Source organism: Scomber scombrus, chromosome 4 (genome assembly GCF_963691925.1).
Source record: "Scomber scombrus chromosome 4, fScoSco1.1, whole genome shotgun sequence".
NCBI lineage: Eukaryota > Metazoa > Chordata > Actinopteri > Scombriformes > Scombridae > Scomber > Scomber scombrus.
This window is the reverse complement of record NC_084973.1, coordinates 16,227,899-16,255,605: the sequence shown is the minus strand read 5'-3', so window position 1 is coordinate 16,255,605 and position 27,707 is coordinate 16,227,899. Positions and strand designations below refer to the sequence as shown.

At 39.4% G+C, this 27,707-nt stretch overlaps 1 protein-coding gene across 2 annotated transcripts; it reads right to left on the bottom strand.

Annotated features, from left to right (window-relative positions):
- Positions 1-1,847: 1,847 nt before the first annotated feature.
- On the bottom strand, positions 1,848-26,156 carry ap1b1 (adaptor related protein complex 1 subunit beta 1). Of its 2 annotated transcripts, XM_062417243.1 has the most exons (24): positions 26,123-26,156; positions 24,273-24,333; positions 22,847-22,952; positions 22,610-22,745; positions 22,049-22,294; positions 21,732-21,922; positions 21,393-21,614; positions 20,808-20,928; positions 20,580-20,675; positions 19,884-19,999; positions 18,515-18,680; positions 17,162-17,260; positions 15,404-15,663; positions 14,836-15,043; positions 14,610-14,630; positions 14,285-14,371; positions 13,672-13,701; positions 13,444-13,581; positions 13,211-13,356; positions 12,995-13,124; positions 10,345-10,429; positions 9,668-9,754; positions 8,889-9,043; positions 1,848-3,381 (listed from the first exon to the last, which is right to left on the bottom strand). In XM_062417243.1, exons 2-24 carry the CDS (start codon positions 24,307-24,309, stop codon positions 3,307-3,309), a joined length of 2,958 nt encoding a protein of 985 aa, XP_062273227.1. In that variant the 5' UTR covers positions 24,310-24,333; positions 26,123-26,156; the 3' UTR covers positions 1,848-3,306. The 2 variants fall into 2 exon arrangements, with proteins under 2 accessions (XP_062273227.1, XP_062273226.1); XM_062417242.1 differs by lacking the exons at positions 14,285-14,371; positions 14,610-14,630.
- Positions 26,157-27,707: the final 1,551 nt, after the last annotated feature.

Here is a 27,707-nt window from a genome sequence, read left to right as displayed (position 1 = left end):
AGAATGGCATCAAAAGCTTTGCAATGAACATCTTTATGCATTAAGGCAAGAAAATGTAATTTTGAAATGAAATGAAAATATGTGACTTGAGTTTATGGGCTTACTTTCAAATATGTGCATGTGATGGATTTGATGTCCTATAAAAACACTACAATATTCATTCTTGCATTATATTTGCTTTATATGGATATAGAGCCTTACTCAGCCTAATAACACCGTGACCCTGTCCCGGATAAGCAGCGAAAAATGGATGGATGGATAGATGCACAAATCCTGTACACTGGAGCATTTGATCTTTGAAACCTTCAGAAGTTTATGATTGATCTCATATAAAGTGTTAAGTTACACTTTGGACCTTAACTACAATTGAGATCATGTCCTCATAATTTCTTCTGAGGATTTTGGGTTTTAGCAACCTGGTGGGAATTTACACTCTACTGTCAAAAAAACAACCTTGTATTGAGTCCAGCATAATTTAGACTCAATATATTTATATTTGATTACCTCAAGGCCAGCAAATACATAAATCAATTAAGGATTCAATATCTCTGCACCAGATTTTCATTCTTGGCAGAAGGCATCTTTGAAACGTAATTTCATGTTGGGAAAAAATGTAAATATAATTTAATAAAATCCAGTTAATACTAGATTTCAGCTGCCTGAGTTAGACAAATAAAGTCCATATCTTTAAGTAAGTCTTTTGAGTAAAAAAAAAAATCCCTCTGTGTTTTGACTGACAGTGTTTCCCTGTTGAGATGCAATGAAAGAATCGTAACCAAAAGAGGGAATTGGGCTCTAAAAAGACTGTAAAAATGTAAGATATCTACTTGATTTCACTCAGCTGGACATCTTCAGATAAACATTTAAATACATTTTTGCACAGGAGGAGGACTGTGGATTTTGTTCCCCGTCACTTACTCTGTAAGTGCATCATGAAGGGATCTTCAAATGGTCAGTATGAACAGGAACAATTATTACAGCAAGAACAACGTGCCTCAATATTCATTTGGGCACCTGATTATTATTTTAGGACAGACTTGAAAAATTGTGACTCTATCCTTGAAGATTTGGGTTGAACCCAATGCTTAACAAACTACTAAACACTGAGTGAGTGTAAAGCATCCGGATTACTTTCCTTCGATCATCTGATTTGTAAGTCAATTATTTTCCTTTTGACGGTCCGAGCCTTTAGCAGAGTGTAGTGCAGTGGCACCCTCTATTGGAATACATTCACAACATGGGATCGACATTATAGATCATCTGTGGAGTCTGAAATTTGTCACAACTCTGAGTTACTCACAACACTGCAGAGACTCTTGCCTGGTCAGTAACTGTGCATCTTTCAGCTGACCGTTATCGTTCGCAGAGGAGCAGATGTGAGATGAGAGGTGCTTGTGTTGCTCATTAGGCAGATGCAGCTGAAATCCTTGTTAAGCTTTCCCAAGCAACTCGGACTTTAAAAAAACCCTGTGACAGTTTCAGAGGAGCCACTCTGCCTTGAAGATGCACTCGGCTATGGATAAACCTTCACTCAAGGCTCAAGGTTGAACAACACTAAGAGAAGCTGCAGACTTTTTATTCAGAGCTGAAGGCTGGAGCAGAGAGGAGCAGCCCACGAGAGCACAAATGTGAAAACCTCAAAAGGTCATCAATGATTATCAAGTATGGCGGTGTGACTGACTTCCAGGGACCCTGGGAATGTGGACTTTACAGACCAAATAAAACTGAGATAACATTTTGCATCTGGTGACACTGGGACAGCTAAATTATGTTCGCACTGCATTTTTAGCCTTTATTGTTGTCATGGTGTCTAAATATAAAACTAAGTGAGGAAGACACTGATCATCTGAATTTATCAAGACTTTTAATAGTTCTTTTTCAAATGATGTACATACAATGAAGAAAATCATGTCAAAAACATCTGATTAAACATTTGATTTTTTTTTTCCTTTACAGCATTTCTAATGTGTCAGCTGTCACCTCACACAAAGACACACACACAGAATAGACGGTAACCTCTTTTGATAATCTTTTAAAAAAGGTGTTAGCTTAGGTGCATACATCCTGTAGGGCTTCAGTGCACTGACTTGTAAAAGGAATCCAATTAATCTGTGGAGTCTGAGGGTATAACAGGGACACTGAATGTTGTTCTAGCCTTCTTTCCGCTGAGACAGAGACTGCTACCCACATGTACACGAATTACTCAGAAGTGTTACATCATAGTTTAGAGTTATTCCACCTAAGCCTTCATCTCAGGTAGCCATAGTACTGGAAAAGCCACGATGAGGATATAGAGAGAGCAAATTGGCAGAGAGCTTGAGAGGCAGTCACTGACTCGGGGGCACAGCAGCAAATACAAAATCCTCAACACTTGATGCTCTCTCCCAGTTTGCCCAATGCACACTAACAAGACTACAAACACAAATTAAACAATGGAATGACTAAGAAAGAGAGCAGACAGAGAATAGTCTATAAAATGTCCAGATATTTATGGAAAAATCAAAGGAAAACACACACTAGCAAACAGTTTCACCCAGCACATGCCAGACATCCTGCTTTCAGGAACAGCAGAGGATCCGACCCCACTGCTAACCACAGATACTTAAGAAAACTCTATAAAATGACGAGACAACAATAATGTAGTTTGTAAGTATTTATGTATCTCTTCTAAAAAAAGGCCCAGACAGCCACTTTCCACTTCACACGGGCAGAGGGGTGAGGAGAGTTAAAGCCTTTTTCTGTTGCATTTCAATTGAAAGTAGCCCAAATAAATTTGCCAACAGTGACGACTCACCTGCTGATTGCAGATGCTAAAAATAGACTCCAATTTGCACACAAGTGGGGCTAGATAATGATTAAAGATCCTCGTGCAAAGAAAAACAGTCACGGGAATACAAGTCCTACAGCTGTCTGTCCCGAAAGAATAAAGGTCAACACAGGATGGCTCAGGAAGGAAGAGTGGAGGACGTGCTTCAGATCATTTAGCAAGTGCTGATGTGACACTTGTTTAAAAAATGAACAGTAACAGGGGACAGGATGAGATTAGCCAGGAAGGTTAACCAGAAATCTCTGCAGACTTGGGGAAATAAACGCTTGGACAATGAGCCAAATTGGGCAATAAGTCACTAACCATCCTAATTAAACAGCTGGCTGACATACAGATTGCAGTCTGCAGGTCCAACACAGTAGGGAAGTGGCTCCCACACTGCATGAGGTTGTTATATGGTCCGTGGGTCAGGTGAGGGCGGGCAGGACAAGGTGCCGGGAGTCCTTGAGGGCAGCGGCTGGGTTGTCGTCGGGTGTTTTTCAGTTCTTCAGCACCGCCTCATAGCTCTGGAACACACACTGGGAAACCTCGGGGGCTCTGCACTTCAAAGACACCTGAAGGAGAGAGGAGTCGAGCAGGGTTGAATATGATTTCACTTTTAGAAGAGATTGTTAAGATAAAAGGTTTATAAAGACAAAGGCCCGCTGTGGGATACAGAGGTTACCACAGGGGACAAGTGACAGACAATCAACAGCCCTCCTTCTGTGCAAAAATATGTTTCAGTGTTCATTTGGGTACAAGACTATTTTAGTTTTAAGACACAAGACACAAGACAGTCAGAGCTTTGGTATAATCCAGTCAGATAGTCATGATGTTGTATTAACACTTAAATACCACAATATAACAAATACCACTGACAGTAACCCTGAATATTTTAAAACGTTTCTCCATTTATTTGCTACATGATCGATACCAGCTGGGAGCTTTCTCCTTCTGAAATACTGAAACCTTAATAACCTTCATGTCTCTCTGAAGTGAAAAACAAAAAGAAACAAAACAACTAGAACAACCTTTTTCTTGACCTGACAGCAAAACACAAACACAAACACACACACACAGAGACACACACACAGCTCCGCCTGTCACTCACAGAGCTGCTCTTTCAGTTCTCATCACTGATATTTCTTGGATTAACATTTGTTCCACTGGAACATAGTTTCAGGGTCACCGTGTCAGTTTTCTCACAGACTCTCTGTGACTGACAAATACAAACAACAGAGCGACTTAAGAAAAACAATCTAAGAATCGTACGTCCAGGGAATGTAATAATTCTCTGCTGCTCTTAAACAAATCAGCATTTCTATTTGGATTTCAGATTTATTGTTTATTTCTTAATTTTTTCCCACCATTTCGGGCATTTAATGTTTTGTTTTTTTAAGCTCCCCAGTCGAACATGAACATGTTTGATAATATAACTGAGTCAGCACCTTAAACTTCCAAGTCACAAGGACAAGTCCATTTCCTGACTTTTAATGGTTCATTTTACAGTACTTTTTCTTGAATTAGTAACTTGTTGGTTTCCACTATAAACTGGATTTATTAGCCAAATATACATACAGTATACAATAAAATGTTGGCATTTGCTCCCACAAAAGCAGCATAAAAGAATACAGAGTAAAACATAAGGCACAAGAAAGGTGATGATAAATTATGAAATAAAACAAAATAATATTAAAATCTATTTACATAAAAGACTAATAGTTGGGAAATGGGATATTAAGAAATATATGAACGTGATAAGTGCACGGGTTAAATGAGGAATGTAAAATGTTAAAGTCCAGTTTGATAACAGCACAGTTGAGTTATTTAGAAGAGCAACAGCTTCAGGAAAGACACTCCTGTGTCTGCTGTTGGAGGTTTTTATGGATCTCAGTCTTTTCCCTAAGGGGAGATGTTCAAAGAGTCTGTGTCCACAGTGGAATGGATGGGATGACTGCAGTTGAAAATAAACCAGTATTAGTAGCCAATGTTAACCCCCGAAAGGTCTGCTGTTTTCCTGCGGTACTGAAAATAGCATCTTACATAAATATTTTTCGCTCTGATGTGTCCAGCTTTTAAAATTCTGTGGTGTGCGTGTGTGTGTGTGTGTGTGGCAACAACACTATAAAGTTGTGTCACTGAGAATGGTGCCATTATTATAATTACAGTGATCAACAGTTATTCAGAGATTTAGTGAGTTATTGATGAGAATTTCACACCAGGTCCCATCTGGACTAAATGAGCACTAAGATCAAACAAAGACGATGGTGTGTGTTAGGCTGCAGTGGAATCACAGTAATGCTGCGCAGCTCCTTAAGCGTTGCCTCAGTGCACTCGGAGCTCTTTACTAATGCATGCTGCTGCTGGCAACATTTAGGCAGCCGCTCTCCTGTCAGCATGGGGTAAGATGTGAGGAAATGCGGTTGCCCTAGCCACAGTGTAAAAGCTGCTTTTAAGGAGGCAAAAAATGGTCTTTCATTGTGGTGCTGCATTTGTGTGTTGAGCTTAAGGCTCACTGCTAAAATGTTAGTATTATTTTAGGCATTAACAGGCAGAAAAGTAACAGACAAAAAAGCAACAGAGCGCTACAGTAACGACGAAGGAAGAGTGAGTATCTGCTACTAGTATGACAGAGATGCAATTATCGTTATTATCCTGCTCTGTGTTTCTATATGCTACAAAAATGGCAGGATCACATGCGATAGAGAAATTTCCTTTCAACAATAATCTTCCAATGAGAGACAGACACAAGGATCCACATCACGAAACACGCATATCTGAAAACACTGCAGGACCCTTTTAGAAACTTGCATAAATCAGCACCCGAGGCTGCAGCAGCATTAATGCAGCAATGCAACAAGGCGTAGCAAAGGAAGACAGACATTCAATGCATGTATGATAAACTAAAAATGTTTATCAAGTCAGAATAGAGCCTCTCTTTGATGCTCAAGACTGTCCTACATTTATCTTTTAACATGTCAATAAGTGTTTAAGTCCAACTGAAATCACATTCAATCAACCCTTTTGCAGTTAACTTTTTTAATGTATGATTAATAGATTTGTATTATTAGAATGAAGAAAAGGTCTTTGGAAAAATAGCTACCAGTGTTTCACCATACAAAACAGAGACATATTAAACAAACTGTTGTAGCTTCAAGTCATGGACAGACATTACGTCAAAAACAAAGATTTTAAAGAGCAAACCAGCATCAAACACGACTAAAATGACATTTTCAGGTATTTTTAAATGCTGTTTAATGTGCTGCAGCTAATTAGAATAGAAATAGAATAGAAAGTCTTTATTGTCATTGTACAAAGCACAACGAAATCTCTGAGTGAATGTTTGTTTAGGAGCTGGTTCAACAAGCTGAGGTGGAGGTTCAAGTTTGTAAGTTAAATAAGAAGATGTAAGCAGTAAAGCTAATATGAGTTATTCAGCCTTTGTGGGTGGTGTGTGAAGCAGGATGCTATCAGTCTCAGTGTGACTGTTTGCCCTACCTATGATACAACACCACATTATTGCTTTATTTCATTTGCTGCGTTGAAGCAATGTCTCCAGCTACATAGATGAATAGTGGAACAGTGTTTAATTAAAATAAAGAAAGGGGGGGGGGCACAGTCATGAAATCAAATAATTTAAAATATGCATTTCTCTCTTTTTTCTCATAGGAGAATACAGGACAGAGCAGATATCTATGCTGTAGTAGACAAAAAAAGAAACTCACTTTACCAAAACCCTCAGAATTACCATCTCAAGAGGTGGGAGGTGAAAATCATCCAACACCATTGGCCACATAGTTGCCATGGGGACAGGATGAGAACACGATGCTTCATGGCGAAAAGATAAATTGTTTCTTAATGCTCCAATATAAATACTATAAAGTATACATGAGATCTAATGGGTGCAAGTTAAATAAAATTAGGGAGCTACAGCCAATGTCAAACCTTCAAGAGTAACAGTTTGTGTTGTTAAGAATTGTCTCATTAGTGTTCACAACTATTTCATTTTTCAAGTATGGGCTCCTAATAACAGCATCCATTCACCACTAATACGACAAAATCAACATCTTTTAGTCAGTTTAGTCACTTTTGCAGTGTGAAAGCACTTCATAGTCAAGCTCAGCCACAAGCAGTATGGACTGTGGAACTAGGACACAACTATAATACTCTGTTATAAGTAGTGAGGCATCATGGGAGAGATGACGCCACTCAAGTTTTGTGAGATCAGTAAAATATGCCAGCATGAGTAAGCCACAGCAGAAAAACATTCTATCATGCTTCTCAGCTGAGGACAATATGATCATAACGGTCTTGACATCTTGTCTCCTATAAGTGTAACAGAACCCTAAAAAACACACGATGGCAGAGATTTATTTCTTCAGGTCTAAAAATAGCTGCCGACAAAAGGCTTTGGCAGCTTGGCTTTACTGTGCTGTGCCAAGAGTGCAGAGACCAGACTGCAGCCAGCAGCTGAGAGAGACAAGCATCACAATATGCACTATACATGCAGCACTGTTTCATGGAAAGTGTGCTCTTCACTACAATTATTGGGGTAATCTGTCTGCAAAAAGTGTGAGGGCTCGTCCACTGATGCGGAGCATCAATCTAGACTTCAAAATGAGAGAAGGAGCACAGCACAGAAACAGCTGAGTGTGGACGAAAAAAAAACTTCCATAAATTAATGAAGGAACACCAAAAATGGCTGCACAGACGAAATAAAAAAACTCAACAAATCAAGTGCAAGGAAATAAAAAAAGCACACAGCCTCTGACAGAAAAAAATTACATAAAAAGAATGAACAACAAATAATCATAAAACAGTCTGCTTTCACTTCACTCTATTAGTGTCATAGTTTAGCTCAAGGAAACTGATAATTAATGAGCGACATGATGGGTGAGTGACAAATTGACTAGTCTAGACAGGAGAAAACAAAAGGACCATTTACGCCACCTTATGAATAAAAACATGATCTGAAAGCAGACTGAGTGATGAGCGGGGAGGAGAGTCACACCAAGGTCATCGTTCTGGACTAGTCATGCAGAATTTCTAAGCCAAACACAATCCATCAAGGAAGTAGGAGACCGTGGCCCGCTGACAGAGCAGAGACACGCAACATCACAATGGAGAATGCAAACAAATACATGTGCGCACTAACACACTCACACACACACAATGATGAGTCACCAGTATTAGAACAACACTACAATCACTGCGCAATCAACCAGCTTCCCCCCTTCAGCACGCTCACCACTCATTACTGAATCAATCTCCATCTTGTCTCTTCTTGTTCAGATCTGCTGCTGCGCTGACTGCTGTGTCATTTGTCTCAATCCATAATGTGGATTGAATATTTTATTAAGTCTTGTCACCAACTCCCATACACTTTAAACAGGTACAGCTCATAATTTTTGGTATTTTATTACAAATATCATCAGTATCATCAATATCAGTGTTTATATTAAATATATTTAAAGGGTAGGGGACATGACATATGAACATTTCCAGGTCTATTTTTATGCTCTGGGGCTTCACTGGTATATGTTTGCATGATTTACAAAAATCCTACACTGGCCCTTCATGCAGCCCCTCAATTCAGCCTCTGTCTGAAACAGGCAGTTTTAGCTCCTGACCCTCCTGGTTCTAATTGTCTAGTTCCTGGAAGCTGCACCTGGGCAAGACTTTGGGTGGTTCGGGAGGGCAGCGAACAGTCAGTGAGTTGAGAAAATTACATCATTTTACTGTAATGGCCCCCTTTTAAGCCAGGAAAAGAAAGGCCTAATGTCCATTAGTTATGGCGCCGAGAGGTTAAGATGAATACCATGTAACCAGGGATCTCTGTTGCATATATACCGATTTCATTCCATCTCTATGTCTCTACTGTCATCAAATAAAACAACAAAATAAAAGTGGAGTGCCATGCAAAATTATCCAAAAGAGCCACACCTTGTCAATCCAAACAATTAACATTTATTCTCTGTTCAGCTATTTCTTTCAGGTGTGAAATGTGAGTTGATACGGCAGCAGCGTCATCACATCAGTGACATGAATGGTGCTTATGAATTTCACCAATACTTCCACTCACCGTGTAGTTTGGGTTTCCTGTCTGCACCCTCAGCTCAGCCAGCACCCAGATTCCATTGGAGAGTTTCATCGACTGGTACAGCATGTCCTGACCCTCCACTGTGCGCTTGGCTATGGTGAAAATATTGCTGCCCTGCAGTTTGTTTGAGGCTGCATCTGTTGAAGAAACAGAAACAAAAAATGTAACAGCTCAAATGTAGACTGTAGAGTAGTATTCCCTTACAAGCTACTGCTCTTTTTTCCATCAGTTTGTGTGAATAAACATTGCTATTATTCCATATGTAGTGTCACTCAGACTCCTGTCATGCCCTATAGTTGTCAGCTGAAACCGTCATTAAATGTATCAGACTATGCAGGGTTTTTTTTTCACACTTATCTCCTAAAATTTCACTTCAGACTGTCTGTGCAGCAAAGATACAGTCACTAATTCAGAATTTATTTTTCTCCTCAGCTTCTGTCTTGCTGCTGTGACCCAGTAGGATGTGAAACCCTCTCTCTTTGTTCATGAAGAAGAAATGTAATCTATGGGGGGATATCTCCACGTCATTAGGAATTCTTCTCCAGTTCAGCTGCTCTCACGCTTATGTAAAACTAAATTATTGCACATAAATAGGGACTGAAGCTGATGAGATCTCATCAAATACAATTTGCTTCATTAGGAACTGCATTTGAGACCTCTAACACTCTATCAGGCTATCTTCACAGACAAAAAAGCTGCAGGATATGGCTGCACAGTGTGGTGTTATGAACTGCACTCTGTTCTCTCGTCATCCTTCTTACCTGAGTTAAGATGGCAGTCTTTGATCTGAAACTGGGACTCATTGTCATTAGGAATGTCTTTCCATGTGGCAAGGAACACCTGTCGCTCTGTAGATGAAAAGACAGAATCACTCGATGTGTCCAAACACCCAGCATACACTGAAATATACGCTATACCAGAATAACAATAACATTTGTGGTTCACAAAAAAGAAAGGAAAAGAAAGACAAAGAAGTAAATGTACACACTGTGGTGAAAACAAATGACAAAATAGTGTGTGAGCATTTTGATTCCACATGAGACATTAGGTTTCCTGCTGTGGCTTCGGCTCTGGAGCATTAGCTCGCAGCCTCTGGCAGCGGTCCTGCTGCTAGCCCCATCAGGAGGCTCCACAGGGACAAATGCCAACATGTATCCACAGAAAAAATCAAATAGCAACAAAAAAACAAGGGCAAAAATGCCCAAATATGGTGTTGGTGTACATATCTACAGTAGGATTAACTGTGCAGATATGAGATGTGCTTAAGTGCAGGCAGTCATACACACATCTACGTCACACACACTTCTTCACATCCTCGGCACAGTCCCAATAATCACCCTCACTGAAAGACTCATTTCAAAGAATGACGTATGTGTATGTTGTTGACATCAAAAGGGTTTGAGGCGTTTGATTGAAGAGATTTAGAAAAAACACTCACCCATCTTTCCGTCCTCTACAAACAACATGCTGATGGGGTACTGGCAGCTGAAGTAGAATACGTCAATGTTGTTCTTAACAGCCACCTGCAAGAATGATTACGTCCAAGGAGGGGGGGGGCGACAGGACGAGAAACAAGAAGCAATTACTGGTAATTTCTTTTCAAGTGTCCTTCACAATTTTATGTGTGGGGTTACTGAACAAGAGGCTTACAGCCTTTCCAGATTTTCTACCAAAAAAACTCACAATCTCACCTTTATCCTACAATATCATCACTGATATCCATGTTCTTTACAGATGGTAAATACTAATACTAATATAGCACCTTTCTAGTCTTTACGACCACTCAAAGCGCTTTACATTACAACTCATTCACCCATTCATACACTGATGGCAGGGGCTACCATGCAGGGTGCCAACCTGCATATCAGGGGGAATTTAACCATTCATTCTCATTCACACACTGTTAGCAATTTGGGGTTAAGTGTCTTGCCCAAGGACACGTCAGGAGGAGGAGCCGGGAATCGAACCGCCAATCTTCCAATTGGAGGACGACCGCACTACCTCCTGAGCCACAGCCGCCCCAATCATGCTGCATCTCACAGTTAGCACAATGCTTGTATTGCCAAAAAAGATCAGCTATATACAATGCTTTTATATCAAAAATGCATCTGCATCTGCCTACAAAGTCTAGAAAGAGCTTTAAACAAGGATATAAATAAATAAAGATGAAAATATAACATGATAAAAATAGCAGACTGATTGAAAATTTAATACCAAAAACAACAAGATTAGTGACTCAGAAGTCTATGAAAAAAGAAAATTCAAAAATAGCACATACCAGTGTGTCTATACTAAAAGAAAGTAAAAAATAGTCTTTATGGTCTGTGGGCCCTGGTGGCAAAAGTTCAAGACACTGAAACACAAGAACAACTGTGCTACACTCGAAGCACCTGAAGTAACAAATGGCAGGGCAACGATATTGATCAGATTGCTCAACAAAGAAGTGCTGAAGAGAAGGACAGTCAGTCTGGCCAGAGGATAGTACAAGAATAACTCCTGAATAATTCAGGAGCAAACAAAAACAAAAAAGCTCATTCACTAATACCTATACCAACTTATGCTTTGCAGTTGGGGGCTTGAGCCAGGCGTTTACAGGTCCTAATAAAATAAAACATTTGATGCAATATAATATGTAACTCATAAAAGTGATCGTTTGGACAGTGCCAACCAAAGGACTGACAAAGAACCGTCAAAGACTGCAAATGTCTGCACAACACAAGGCCATTGGTGAGCTGTAAGGTTTCCTATATAGATCAGCAGAGCAAAGCAGGTGTCACGCCTAAACGACTGGTATGCTGCCTGCAATGTGGGAAAGGTTTCTTGCTAGCCAAGACAGAAGGCCTTTCCTGAATTAAATAGGCATTTTCACATCTTTGATGAACTTTAAACTATTTTACTGTCAAGACTTCGCACAAATCATCACAGCGGTAGCCTTCAGTGGCAATAAACAGCCATGGAATTTGCACCCACAGCCACTATAGCATTTCCCTTAAATGTGCTGATTGTGATGAGAGGGTTTTAGTGACTGTGGGGTTGTACAAGCTTCGAAAACTGCTACAACACATCAGCAGTTAGAAGAGTACTCTTACTAATGTTCTGGGACATTATCTTCCATCAAGACGAAAATAACGCAGAAGCTCTCAAAATAAAACATCTGAGAATGTCAAAATAGATAGAAGTACCTATCAAAGCAGCAATGAGAGCCAGTAGAGTAGAAAGGTTAGCATGGCTGCTGAAGCCAGGAGAAACAAAGGAGCTATGTGTTGTGTGACCACTAATGACCGCTCCCACCGCTCCCATCCCTCTAGACACTCTTATCATCTTTCTACAGCTGCACACAGCACCCATCCACTATTCTGCCCAGTTAAAAGAACCACCCTGATCAAAAACAAGCTGCTTTTTTTCCAAATTGCAACTTATCATCTCCGTTCTGAAGGTTGTTTTAGGTTTTAATTCTCTTTAATTCACAGTGTGGGAATTCAACAGTATAGCTGAAAGAAAGGATGGATTTCTTATCAGTAAATGCATATGGTTATACAGTAAGGGCAAAAGTTTATGTCCCACAAGATACAGTCAGGTGAATAGTTCAATCACAGAACATTTTGGTGTTTTAGTTCTGTAATGTTTGGCTATAAAAAGATAAATAACCAATACTGCTAATCAGGCAAATGAAGCTCAAATTCAAGTTAGTTATGTTCTATTTAAATTAATGAAATATTAACATGCAGTCTGTAAGCTATGGAATCTATATACGCTATGGTATGTCTGCCTGCTCTTCCACATTACAATGCAACTCTGACAGGGTTCAATGGACTCAATAAGAAGCAATTTTAAATAAACTCCAGGCATCGCTGCCCTGATAAGGCCAGTGCTGAAAAGCTGTAAAAACACAATGGGCTTATATAACAATGTGCTTTTAGACTGCCCCTGACATCTGACAATCATGGTGTTGACAACTGCGTCACGGTCATGAAGATAATGCTCTAAAATTCAGTGGGGAATCAGTATTTATCGAAAATGTGATGGTGCTGGCAGCGAACCAAAACCGAAGCAAAATCATTGTGAAATAAACATTGTCAAGGTTTTACCTGCAGGTTATTGAGAGGCTCCATCTTCATTACAGGTCCCACAGTATTGAGGGGAAGGGCAGCTTCAATACTCTGGTTTGGGCCGACAGGAGTGAGAACCTGCAGTGGACCAGCTGGAGCTAAACCAAAACTATAAAGGAACACAGAGAAAAGAGAGACAGTCATAAAGAGATGTACGTTTACAGAGATTAAACACTGCTTAGTAAAAGGTCTTACCTGTTCCTATTGAACTGGATGGCAAAATCAGTCATCACACTCATAGCTTTATTAGTGAGGGTCATCTCCATTTGGATGACCCCAGCACGGCGGGCAAAAGTGCCAGATATCTCCAGACCCTTAGCCTTCATAGCTGGAAGCCAAAGCTGAAAAAATGACAACAGTAGTTATTTTTCCTGTACTGTTGCAACATCATTCAATAGTATGTCTTATAACAGCTTATCCAGACTCACTATTTTAGCGGGGATATAGGCTCCCATTGGCATACCAACTCCACCTCCGAGGTCAAACAGGTCATCCAGACCGCCACTTACAGGGGCACTGAAAGAGGCCGGCACTGCAGCAGCAGGAGCACCGAAACCAGCTCCCATCTGTGAGTCACAAAACAACAGGCTACCCTCAAACATTCATTGTTTTTCCACTGTATCGAGCAAAAACTAAAATCAGACAAAATGACTTACAGCAGGACTTCCTCCGAGGTCTCCGCCAAGCTGGGTAGTGGGGAAGAAACACAACAATTGCAGGTTATCTATTTTAGCAACATTGATTTATATTCTGGGAGGTTTGAGGAGGGCAGATGGAGGAGTGAGAAGGTCTAAGTATGTCTGTGATTAACGACAGGTATGGGTGTTAACAGCGAGCAGAAGGTGACACGAGTACAGGGCAAGTTGACTTCTCCTTTTACATAATTGAACTTTCACTGTCCAAACAAGTACAGTTGAGTGGCAACTGAAATCCAATAGGTTTTTCTCAAATGCTACTCACCAAGTGTGTCTATTACTGAGATGGAAAGGTTGGGGGTGTAGTGAGAAAAAAAAAAACAGCAAGTCCAAATAGTGACATTGCTAAACTACTGTGTATGGAGGACATACTTTGACAGTAAACATTAGTGAGATTTACTAAAATCTCACCTAAATAGAGTGTGCAAACATCACAATGTAATAAGAAGAGCAAACAGACACAGATTAACTACCGGGAGACTTATTTAGAGGACACAGTGGCACAGCAGGGGACAAGAGGGGATTCTAAGCTGGTGCTGGCCTTTACTGGTCCAGCGTGGCCCCCTGGACCAACCTCAGTGGGGCTGTAATCTGGGGGCGATGGGGACTGACGTGGGAGCTGAGGTGATTGAGGAGTGTCCGTCCGCAGGGGAATGGGCGGCTGATTGAAAGACGAAACACATCGCAGAGCCCAGAGATAAGAAAAGAGATGGGACTCAAAGGTTCAATAGCATGCTTACTGTAGATATCACGATAATAAAAGATGATAAATGATGAATAAAATGTCAGACTGATGCATGAGAACTACAGAGTAAAACGGCAGTGAACTAATCAATCTTAGCACTGAAATGGTCTGATGTGGTTTAGAAATGTTGTTCCCTCCCCCTCCATGTAGTTACCGGCTCAGACTCATCCCCCATCTGCAGGTGCAGCATTGAACAAAGAAAGGAAAACATACCAGTGTCAAAAGAAAGAAAGAAAGCACATAAGGTAGGAAAAAAACATACATTACCATCACTTGGTCCCAAAGACATTTAGGATATTATTGAAACCAGCTCAGTGGGCTGCCAGGCACTGATTCCAACCTGACAGCTGCAGTGAAACACAGGTGTGTAGAAGACCTACCAGGCTATCCAGTCCTCCTCCAAGAAGGTCCATAGCCCCCATTTGCATGCCAGAGGTGGGGGGTGGTGTTGGTCCGGTTGCAGTAGGAGGTGTCAGATCCAGATTGAGCAGATCTCCCAGGAGGTCTCCCTGGGATGGGATAACAGCAGGAGGTGCCTCAGAGACTCCAGCAGCAGAAGCTGTTTCTGGGCTCTCAACACTATCTCCACTAGTAAAAAAAAAAAAAAAAAATGACAAATTTAGATTATTAATTGAAATGGAGATGATTTGTTTGATTACTGTTCACAAACGAAATATTTTTTTATTTTAACATTCATCGTAGGCCTAATTTGTCATTAATCTGCAGATGTAACTCCCACTGTAGTCCGCTTAGAGCGATGATAACTACATGTTATTCGGAGGCAGGAAGGAACAAAGACGAACTGCAGCACAGCCAGACACTGCTGTCAAGTGTATTACTCAGCAGATTTGAGGGGAAAACATGACAGGTAAGTTGAGGAGTGAGATCTATTTACAGAAAAAAAAACCCTTAGCCTGCAGTGTTTAAAAGTAAAAGTGCATGACTCACGATCCAGCACTGCCGGGGAGTCTCTTGTGCTGAACGCCACGGCTGCCTTCAACAAAGGCACTGGGTGGCTTGTGATACACAGAGGCGAGAGTACCAATGTGGCAGATGAGTTCCTCCAGCAGAGTGGGCTCAATCAGATCTGTCTCCTCAGAGATCAGGGGCTTCTCAGCCAGAACCACCTCTTTGGCAGCTACGGGGTCTGTGGAGAGCAGACGCCAGTAGATATAGCCACGGTCCCTGAGGTCTGGGTTGTCTGAGTCCTGGAGAAAGAGATAAAAGGTATGAGGATAAGAGAATAATCTTTATGGAACATGTTTAATACATTTTTAATGTTTGACTTTCTTTTTCTTGGCCCTGATATCAGAGACTAAGCAGTTATTCTAAGATATCAAAAACTGAGTAAGCCTTAAGGAAGTGCTAGGACTTGGATAATGTATGAAGCACGCTGACACTGAACATTTTTATTACTGTGAAAAAAGGAGAAGGTTACCAGGTTTTTAATTCAATCTGATAAGCGCAAACCATAGATTGATGGAAGCAGTAAGACTTTAAAAAAGCAGATAACAAATGTATATAACAAGTTAAAATGGAAATCCTCTTGTAATTGCTGCTTTCTGTCCACATAGTGCAAAGTGGAAAAGTGCATAGTGAAAAAAAAAAGTTTGTGCCTGTACCGCTGCTGCATTAGATGTCCACACATACATAGTTACCAGCTTTCTACTGTTGATACATCTATACAAACTAATGTAATCCAGTACACCAGCTCTGTAATAAATTCCATCTCTGTGGGGTTACAATGTTCAGTTTTTTGTGACACTGTTAGAGAAGTGTTTATTTAACTCTATGGTCATTTTTGAAACAGTACTCAGTGGTGATGTTGTATTAGACTGTATCATATCGAAGTGTATTCAGTCACCTTTAAATGGTGTAAATAATGAAGGAAAAAGGACAAAAGTGCCCACTCTTATTCTTTCTATGACGATAATAACTGTACTTGAGGTTATTTGGGGCACAATCTGAACAACAGGACAGCTTCTCAAAGTAGGTTCACTCACAGCAGTAGATTTTTCTCTTGTGTAACTGACTAAAGCACATAGCTGCGCAATGCTGCAACTAAATGGTGCAGTGCATCTTATACCATCATATATCATGGTAAAGATCATCTGTGCTGCATTCCGCTTGTGTAATATTCACTGCACATATGATTTTTACCATTTTGCATCTACATAAAAAAATATATTCTTTGTTTTTAACATGTAGAATGTGCAGACATATTATAGTTAGTATTTATCTGTATTAGGATAATATTACCAATAGGTGGATGTTCAACTAGGTAATTATTAACATATTTCAGATACTGATCATTTTTTACAATATGACAAAGAATTTTCTAAAAATGACATGACTGTTTTCATTTTTGACATCAACCAGATACCTCAAACCATTAAAACACAATTAATGTAACAGCAGAGTAAGCTCAAAGCACTGCAATTGCTACTAAGGGAAGTGCAAGGCTCAGATGTATAATGCCATTACAATACTGCAGTGTCCCAAGAATGATAAAGTAATAAAGGACTCCTTGTAAAAGATATAAAGGAGGATCAAAGTTAAAATTCACATCTGATGAGAGCAAATGACACAAACTAGAAGAGTCCATGTCTGTATGCAGCATGGTGATGATTGTGTAATGTCTGCTAACAGAGATGAAGGCAGGCAAATAAAATGTATGTGTCCAACAGTGTTTGTTTTGATTCTCACCTGTGTGGCCAGGCTTAACACCTGCTGCACCAGTTCCTGGGTCTCAGTTGGCTTTTTCAGGAACAACTTGACGATTGCAGTTAGCAGCTGCAACTGCACCTACAACCCACAGAACACAGTGTGTTACAGCTCCTCACTAATAATACTGTTTTTAAATGTAAGTGCAGTGTTAGTAAAGAGAATCTTTCTCCCTGATATTTTAAACACACAATAACATACTATAATTATACATAGTTTAACCTCCTTTTACTTCTAGAAGCATAATAGTAAATTTCTCATAGATGCCACATCCTGTTAAATATTCCACTGAATAGTTTGAGGCAATCTTCACTAACCTAACAACAGCACAAAAGGGAACATTTATGCATAATGCATTCTTTCTACCCACAAAATCACTTGCTAAGTTGCTATAATCAGAAAAGTCCCTTGAAGGCAATAACGCGGGAATTGATCTGTTACTTAGGGGGAGCTGTCTAACAAAGTAAAGTGTAATCCCACAATGAATGCTCCACGGAGTAAAGATTGGCTTCTCTACAAATTGTGCCTCTGAGCCAAACACAGAATCAGTGTAGTCTTGAAGTATTACAGGAGTGTTCCCATTAAAGTGGCATGAATTACCATTTAGCACCTTTAATCTCAGTAAATCTCAGTTTAAAGCTCACAGTTATCACATATTATGTTGGCTAAAGGTAGAAATCAGTGATTCTGGAGATTGTTCAATGCACATTTTGTCAAATTCATCAGGTGGAACTGACTATCAAACTATTTTGCTTCAGTAAATCTCTGCCGTCAGTAAGCCTGGTGAAATCAGTTTGTTTGGCTGCTATTCTCTTAGCTCCCCAGCAGCAGACAGGCGGCTGCTTCTGTGGACAGAGACACTGAACACAGGTCGAGTGAGAGGTGGGGAGGATGCAGAGAGGCCAAGAGTGTCGATGGGCGGTTGTGCTCATGTGAAATGAAATGTTTTTTCCTCTTGTAATAATGTTTGAGAGGAACAAAAGGGACTCTACAGCTGACGCAACTCTCTGAATTCCACCATATTCTTTTGGTCAGTTCTTAGGCAATGTGTGTCCATGAATTTGGGGGCTGGAGCTTGAAGGGAGGGGTGTATTTGTTTGGGTGTTGACTTCAAATATCAACAATTTTTCTCCAGAATGACTGACTCTACCTTTCAGTAACACCAGTTCTCTTTGGTACTTCTGTGTACAGCATGTCGCTTCATTTTCAATGCTTTGCAGCAGCTTTTATTATGTCCAGCAATATAAACCATTGTATGATAGCTACTGACAGAGCAGACTGCAAATAACTGGAGCCACTAACATTAAAAATAACCCTGCACTCTCCCAAACACACCTGAGTGCTTTCATCATGGAAACCCTCCAAAAAGCTCTCCAGCAGTTCATCAGCGTTGTCGATGCGCTCAGCATACTCTCCCACAATCCAAATCATGGCTGCACGTGCCTCTGGCTCATCCAGGGAGTCCAGGTTTTCACAAAGAGTGGCAATCACACTCTCATACCTGGCAACAGTCAAACAAAACAACTTACGCTTAAGACAAACAAAATCACACAGTGCAAATTATTACAATTTATTCTAAATTGGCTTCGACACCCTGAAGACATTAGTTTATTATTTTTCAAGCCACCTTACAATTATAAATACAATATTCACTCTCCTATCAGTAACTGTTTGGGCTCAACTGCAGAGAAAAATATTTGAATCTTTAGTCTGCTTAACCAACCAATCTTTTCAAAAGTGTCTGAGGTATTTCTAAATTGTATAAAATGTTTAATAAGAACAATTTGGTTAATGTCTAATTAGGAGAGAAGATGGAAGTTTGACTGGGTAGTGACTCATATAAAGTGAAGGTAAAGGCTTGAGTCATGCAGACAGGGTGGGAAATTAACTTAAAATGTGAACATATACTAGCCACTGACAGATAAATGTTCAAATTCACCAGCCACTCAATTATAAATCATTATTGTGTGTATGAAATGTACCAGTCACTTTCATTTTTCACCAGCATTTGGCTGGTGCTAATTTCCCACCCTACATGCCAAGCTGGATGCTGTGAAAAGCTGCTCCCTTGGAGACTCAAGGTGATGGTCTACTGCTGTGCAAGAGAGTTTATCTGGCACATGAACCCACTCTGTTGAATCCAGAAGCAGAAGCAACACAACAGCCATATCTACCTGACCTTTGACCGGGTGCAATCAAGGCAGGGTGATAGGTGCTGTCAGCGACAAACACTTTCTCTGTGTTTGTGAGGGTAATAGTCTTGTCGAAAAACTCTTTAGCATGCCATTTGAGATGAATGCCAGACTGAAAACACTTTTTGTCAGTGTGATAAGCTTTCACCCTCCCTTTTAAAATACAAGAGAATAGAATCTGAGGTTCAGTGAAGTGGAACTTGCTGTGAATGGCTCTTAAAATGTCAACATTAGACCACAATGCAAAGCATGTAATAGGTCAAATAATGTAATTCATCTAAAAATGTCTATTTGAATGGCCAACCAATAAATTTAGCGCATTCTGCATGATAAATGTTGCAACACTAAACAACACAGCCACCACAAAATTTGTATAAATCCATAAATGCCTCATTCTGTTGAATGTTCTGTGTACATAGTCAAGCACTGGCAGCATTTTGTACAGCTCATGAGAGTGATTACATGAATTGTTCATTAAGAATCTGCACAATGATGCCTAACAGGGGACCTACTTATTGGGGTATTTGCGGAAGATGTCCTTGATGACCACAATGGCTTCCTGCACCACATAGTTAACCTTTGTCTGGATGAGGTCAAGCAGTGTGCTGACACAGCGCTCCGCTGATTGCTAAGATGAAGAGAAAAATAATCATTATAGGCCTGCACACTATAAACAGTATTGACTGTATTATAAAATCTATGATACAATATGAAATTGACTGCTTTTCAAATATGAATCAACAATACAAATAAAATTATATAATCTTTTTCAACATATCACATCCTTTTTACTTGTGATATTACTAAAAGTGTAACATAGTGGCTTTCTGTTTGACTTCAGGCTTCAACAGCAAGCAATCCTGTGTTCAATCTTATACATATATATATCATTTTTATTTTGATATCTATTTATTTTAATTATGGGAACAAAGTTGTGTATGATGATGTATACTCTTGACAATCCAAAATGGAAACCACAATAGACCACAGAAAATGTGTTTTCAATCTATCATGATAACAGAGCCAACTCATGTTCATCATAAAAACACTACAACAAAGCCTTACTGACAAAAGCCTTTTGTCACTTAGTGTCATAATCTGGTTGAGTATGTGTACCAGTTAAAATGAAGTATGTGTAAACTAAGGCTTTGTGCTCCACCACACAGCTGATACAAAGACTTGAACAACAAAGCATCATCTCCACCCACCTCTACTTTGATGGCACAGCGGCCAATGGCTCTAACCGCTTTTCGGACAAAGTCCACGTCCACCTCAGTTGCGTACTCCTTCAGTTCAGCCAGCACCTACAGACAGCAGGACAGACAGGCATCCGTGTCACTCAGGACTATATTATGTGAACAATATACAACAGATATAAACCTAATTGTTTTATGACTTTTTCCAAAACAATGATTGATTACAGCTGAGCATGTTACCTGTGCAATATTAGCTTGAGATGCTAGGCGAATCATGATGTCAAGCTTCTCCAGTTTGACATAGATCGGGTCATTGTACTTCACAAAAAAAACTTTCATCTCGTGTTTCAGGATCTCTGGGCTGAAAGTCACATCGACATTTCTTGTTATTTGTGGCAATTGATGAAAACACAATACTGCAGTGACACTGTTCAACAACATACAAGAGTATTAAATGGCCTTTATGATAATTTATTACTGTTGGCTGTTAGGTCTTTTTTATTCTAATTTGCTCTGTGTTAGCATTTTGAGATATTATTGCCTTGTTTTTATGAAACACATTATTTATCCATGTATCCAGTGCTGTCTTTCAGAGAGTTTAAACTGTTTTACCCTGGCTTTGTTTATCTTTGTTGTTTCCTCTTGTCATAAATGTTGGCATGTGATGACTATTGTAGTTTCCCCTTTTGGGTATATCTAATCCAATCTAATCTAATCTGATGTAAAAGACATCCAACTGAATCAGGCACATGTTAAGCAACTTTAACTTTAACTACTATTTCCATAGTATAAAGCGTAGCAAAGAGACACTCTCCGCAGATTTACCGTCTCTGAACGATGAGATTGATGTTTCTAAGTGCCACATATTGCAACTCGGGCTCAGCAGAGAGGAGGGTGACCAGAGGAGGGGCCAGCTTCTTCAGCAAGGTGCCATAGTAGTCTAAGTCCTTAGGCAGCATCTCCATGAACTTCATAAGAACTTTCACTGCTGACAGAACCACTGCAGAGTTGGCGTGAGAGAGCCGCGGGGTCACACGCTCACAGATGCTAGCACATGAAGATAATATTGGGATGAGGAGGGGAAAAATTATTCAGGGTTCACTGGGAGGATATGCAAACATGACGTGACGAGAGAATGTTCATGAAAGTAGTGACCTCTCTTACCTTTGGGACTCGCGATCATCACGAGGTGTGTAATTGGCCAGGCAGTCAAGAATGAAGATCTGTCCCCACTCTGTACACTCGTTAAGGGCCGTCAACAACTTATTGATGGTCTGGGGATTCAGGTCCAGTAGATTACTGTTGGGATGGGACTCTGCTATCTCAGACAGCGCTGCCACTGCATTTGCTACCACCTTAGAGATGAGATGAGAGAACAGACAAATGCTGAAATAAGAAGCTATAGCCAACAGCTATATGAAGATGCAAAAGAAAGGTCAATGTACTGACACAATGCTAGCAACATTTGTGCTGATTCATACCATGGGATTTGAGTCGGAAATTAGGTCTTTTAGAGTATCCAGGAAGCCCTGGTCCTCCACAAGCTGGGCGTTGATATCGTGAAGTTTTGCTACACACACAGCTGCAGTCTTCCTCACATAAGGGTCTTCATCCTTCAGACATTTCCTCAGTGGCTCACAGAGGTACTCAGTGATCTTGTCCACACGGATGCAGCCCATGGTACGAACAGCAAGGGCCCGGATCAGAGGGTTTGGGTCTTCACAATCCTGGATTGGTGGTACAGAAAATTGGTAGAGATATCACACTTTGATTATTTTTTTATTTTTAATGATCATAATTGCATCATTTATTATTCATTTGGGATCCTACCTATATTATAATAATGTGAACACAGTTTTAAGTATTCTGGTAAATTTAAAATTATCATATCTTTGAGGTGTCACTGCCTTTATCACCAAAGGCTAAGAATGGTTGTATTTACCTTAAACGGACACCTTTAAATTTGATAATTATCCCATTGAAGTCAAAGGAGTTCAAGAGAGAAATAGTATCATGTCACAATACATTTATGACTATTGTACCTTTACGAAGGTGTTGACTGCCATGATAGCCATATCTGGCTGACTCTTGGCATAGTTCATCAGGTAGAGATAGACCAGCTTCTTCAATTCCAGGTTGTCCGTCTGCATGCAGTTCACAACATCTGGGAACAAAGCGCTGGAGGGGAGGGGAGACACTATGTGACAACTACCTCCAAATGGAAGGTGAAGTGTTATACAGTTCTGATGTGGATGTTTGTGACATTTCCCCTGGCTCACCTGACGTCCTTGCCAACTGTCATAGAGGCGATGACTTTCTTCACAGCCTCCTTCTTCTTCTCTTTCTTATCACTGTTCAGCTCTGCTTTGAGCTCAAAAATCTCACCTGTGTGCACAAGACAAGAAAAAATCTAATCACCCATCATGCAATACTTTTGTCATGTTGGGAGAGGAAAGGAGATGATATACAGTTTACCTTGATCTAGACATATTACTAAAACTTACATAATCACCAATTGTTAACATTTAAAATGCTGTTTTTTCCTGAATGTGTTTAACAAACCTATCTATGTTTTGGGTAAAGCAACAAGACGTCATGTGAAGTTCTCATGGAGGATTAAAAAAAGGGGGTTTCTAAGTGTTTGTTGACATATATTTATGTTGCTTTGTACAGAAGTGAAAGACGTCACATTTTATTTAGGCTAGTTTACATTTAAGTTTAGTGTCCTTGATGTAACTATGAAAACAAACACTGTGAGAACACTCAGTCTTGGGCTTAAATTTGAGTCCACTTACTTAATGTTTCACGGGAAATGTAAACACTTAATAAACACATAATCACTCACAATCTCCTTTAAGATCTCAGCAGGAGACTGCACACAGACATATTGGGCATATGTACAGAAAAGCAGTAGGATACCGAAGGAAACACGCTCGTATTTCTGAAATAATATTTAACGAACAGAGAGCTTATACATTGTAACTCATAAGCTTCTGTCTGTGTCCACTAAGCCAGCTACGTGGGGATGTTCAGTTCTGGGATGTGAGAGGAGCCACACAATAGAGAGACACAGCAGGATGGTTAACTCGCTGTGAGCTAATACTAATCTGATTTAAAATAACCAGAGCTGTTCAGTTCTTGGCAACAATGTCAAAACAAAGTAGGAAGATAAAATCTTTAAATTTTTTTTCTCCAGCTCTAACTAGATAGCATGGTGTTAATTACAGGTAAATATATTTAACAACTCAAATTTTATGAAAACAGGCATTTATTTCTTGATGACCTTGTAAATCTTAAATTGAGTAAGCATTTTTGGCTGCATAGAGTGACTGATAATAAACTTATAGCACATCATGTCGCTATATATTCAAATATAAGAAATCAAATGCAAATTAATTTCCATGTGAATACGTTTTTCTGAAAATACTCAACAGCTTGAAGGTAATTAGACTGTTTTATTCTATATAATCATCTTTATTTATGTAATTAATGTTAACAACCAACAAAAAGTCCAGGCCTGTTTGCAGAATCAATAATTCAGCACCGCCCAGCTTAGTTTGGCATAAAATCCACAAAGCACTTGCTTAGAAACAGTGTATGGATGCCAGAAATAAAACTCAATATAGTAAAAAGTAATTTGTCACTGAGGCGTTTTAAGTGTTAAATCGTTTATCTTATGAGTGAACAAATAGTGAGCTATCAGACCTTTCTTGGTGGTGGTGAAGTACTTGGAGTCCGTCATCTTGGATCCAAATTGTCGGTTCTCCTGCAAAAGTTAGAGAGGACATGAAAGATTATTTCTGCTAAATATTTTCCTGAGTGGAAACTTGGAGCTTCATGAGAGCAACAGGAAATATTAGAAGTGCAAGCACAGGGAAATAAAAGGACTTCCTGTCTTCTCCGGGACAAGTGGCAGTGTTCTATCAAATGACAAAACAATGGATTTTGCTAAGAACAGAGACACTGATATCTCCTCTATAAACACAAATCTTCTAGGTCAGCATTTATGTGGCCAACAATATCTCTTAAACTGATTAAACTTCAAATGTTTTCAGCAGTCCTGAATCACGTATCAGTATGCATTTCCTCTTGATCCATTACCTGCCTGCAAAAGACCTTCTCACAGTTATATAATATTTTCTGCTATAAAATTTGCACTTAAAGTTAAAAGGAATATTGCCGAATTAAATAAACCTCCACAAAAGGACAGTGTTTCAAATATGATATACTCTCTATGCATATAATGGACAAACTGGAAAACCTGGGTCCGTGACATATTTAGTCTTATGGGGGAAAAAGAAATGCTTGCCTTGGGCATAAGATCACTACACTTCATGTGTTGCCTTTGGGTTTTCACTGTTTTACTGCAACAAATTAAAGTCAGCCTTCACATGGAGTAAAAGCAACACAACTAATACTGCTGAAAACTTTAATTGCCATCTTACAAAAGGGACTATCATATATTTTAATATATAGTTATAATGACACATCATCATGACACAAATATTGATGAAGTGCCTCAAAGTTTTTATGGCTAATAATTTAATAAGCATTTCGTAATGTACTGTAAATAACTACTTTTCATTTGTCATGCCCCTATATAACACAAGCAGTGTTTCATGGATGTTAGTAATGAATACTCTCTTTATCAGACTGGAAATAACTGAATTGCAGTATGAAGATGTATTTTAAATAACGATGAATTCAATTAACATTAAACAACTAAGTTAGCTGTTTGAGATGATAACGATTATTTGATGCCAGTTTATGCCAGAAAACTGTCAGCTAAAGTTGTTAAATTGCTAATTAATAACAAAGAGCTGCGTCAATAAACTCTGAATTGATTTAACGTGTTAAGTTTCATTATTTATTGAGCTTCAGATAGCTGTCAAACATCCGACAGGCTGCTAGCTGCTACACACAAGTTAACACGAATGACTGATACAGACGAAATATCTCATTACTTTATATGTGTGTGTTCGGTATTACCCGCTGCTATGATGCCAATCTGACACTGAATTGACAGTGTATTCTGACCTACATTGTTTGCAAAATAGCTACGAGAGTAATTCACACAATCTGACTCCAAGCTAATTTAGCCGCAAAGAGAGGAACGGTAGCTAGCTGGCTAGCATCTGGCTACCGTGACGTTAGCGTAGTAGGCTCCTGTGTTTACAATCCAGCTGGGAGCAGACGAACATATAATTAAAAAGTTAGTTAAATTACTGCCGACACGATGCTTCTTGATTAATTACTCACGCATAATTGATTTGCCCATTCCTGCATGTTTGCAGTAGTTTTGGTCAGATGAATGAGAGTGTTGCTAAAGGTTAGCTGCCTGCTGCAGTGAGCCTGTCACCGGGTACTTCTCCAGCTAGCACAGCTGAGACATGACCTTCTAAGCAGAGGCTTAAGGAAGCCTTTGTCGGGATAGTTAAGCTCTTAATCTACCGGCCTGGTTTAAACCTTACCCAAAGAATTAGCGTACCTTCTGGAGTTAAAATTAGACCCGCCACACAATTAGTTTGGAGAGAAAATCTTGACAAACATCTTACCGTGACAGGCGTAGTATGAGCTGTGGTGGCCTTCGTCCCCTCCCACTTGATTTACTTCCGTGTTTCCGCGAAATAACGTTTGCAAACAGAGAAGCAACGTCAGCTTTCATTCAATTGACACAGTTCATAGTTTTGTGAGAAAAATAAGCTGAATAACTCCTCTTTTAGATTGGTAGTGATTTTTGGTGGTCGCAATGCTGTATTGCCCACTGAACGCTGAAATAAAAAGGCAATTCAATTGAAAAGCTATAAAACAGTTATAATGTAAAATTATTAAATGGCCATCCAATCAGGTTGAAAGTAGTACCAGTGTTACTAAAATAACTGGTGTAAATACACTGGTAATACTGTAAGTTAAATCTTTCCAACATATAGACATAACTATTATGAGGGAGGCAGCATTTCTGCTCTATACATTATACTCCAGGAGAGGGTGGGGTTTCTGGCATTGTTTTATTTTTTTAACATCAGACTGCAACATCTGCATAAAGAGATTGTCCATACTGGTCTACTGAACAAACTGGATGATTAGACATCTTATGCACCGACCTGATTTTGTCCAAGTATACCAAGTTCAACATCACTGCTCATGAAGAATAATATAATGTTTTTATCCACATCCACATTCAGGCTTTCCCCTGACAAATACAGCAGGCCCCCCCACCCCACCACTCCCCAAATAGATCAGAGCTAATTCAAAGGAAAACATTTATTACAAGAACAATTTGACAGAATTTTCAACCTCAAAAAACAGTGAAATGTTGCAGTATTGCTATTTCATACATACAAATGCCACAATGTCAAGCAACCTGTACATTTAACTGAAGTTTTAGTGAAAATAATATTAGCAAACAAGAAATTTTCTGATCATGAACATTCTGATTTTGGTGATTGGGGGTAGAGAGGAGAGAGAGTTTTCTAAAATTGTTATGATTGTTGTAACCCAATGTCATGGCCCATTGTATGAAGTCACAGTTCACATAGCTGGTAGACTTTTAGAAAAACAAAAAACACCAGTTGGTCAAAATGAAAATGTCTTAAATTAAGCCAAAAACAAATTCACACTTAAAATTGTACATTTAGAATATGTAAAACACATTAACATGTAATATTTCTTCCCATAAGCGAAATTAGTTATCAGCTACACATTGGGTCAACATAGCTATAACTTTACTGATGCGGATTGAGTTTTGCAAAACAGCCCAAATATGTTGTGTTTGTCTGTTGATTAACTCTTCCTGTTTAACAGTTGTAAACAGGAAACATTTCTAATGGATAATGTGTCTTCACAGTATGTGAAGACAAAGGAAGTATGTATGCTGTTGAGTAAAAATGAATAATATTACAATGCATGATGTTTGTACATGTTCGACACCACCTCATTCGGATTTCCCTCAACACTTACAGTTCACTTGCAGTACTTGGGACACAGTTGCCACTTGAGTCTACTGAGACTTAATTGTATAAATAAATAAATAGGACCAACATCACACCCTTCTTTACTCCAGTTCTGTACATACGTTCATATAGTATGTACACAAAGATACACAGTCTTTTTTACCCATTCACAGTGCCCTGCAATAAG

Coding starts and splice junctions, on each gene's coding strand:
- ap1b1 (XM_062417243.1), bottom strand. CDS start 24,309: ATGACGGACTCCAAGTACTTCACCACCACCAAGAAAG. Junction 17,261..18,514: donor TCCATGATGAAAGCACTCAG/GTGTGTTTGGGA, acceptor TGTGGGTTGTAG/GTGCAGTTGCAGCTGCTAAC. Junction 9,755..10,344: donor TGTAGAGGACGGAAAGATGG/GTGAGTGTTTTT, acceptor TTTCATCTACAG/AGCGACAGGTGTTCCTTGCC.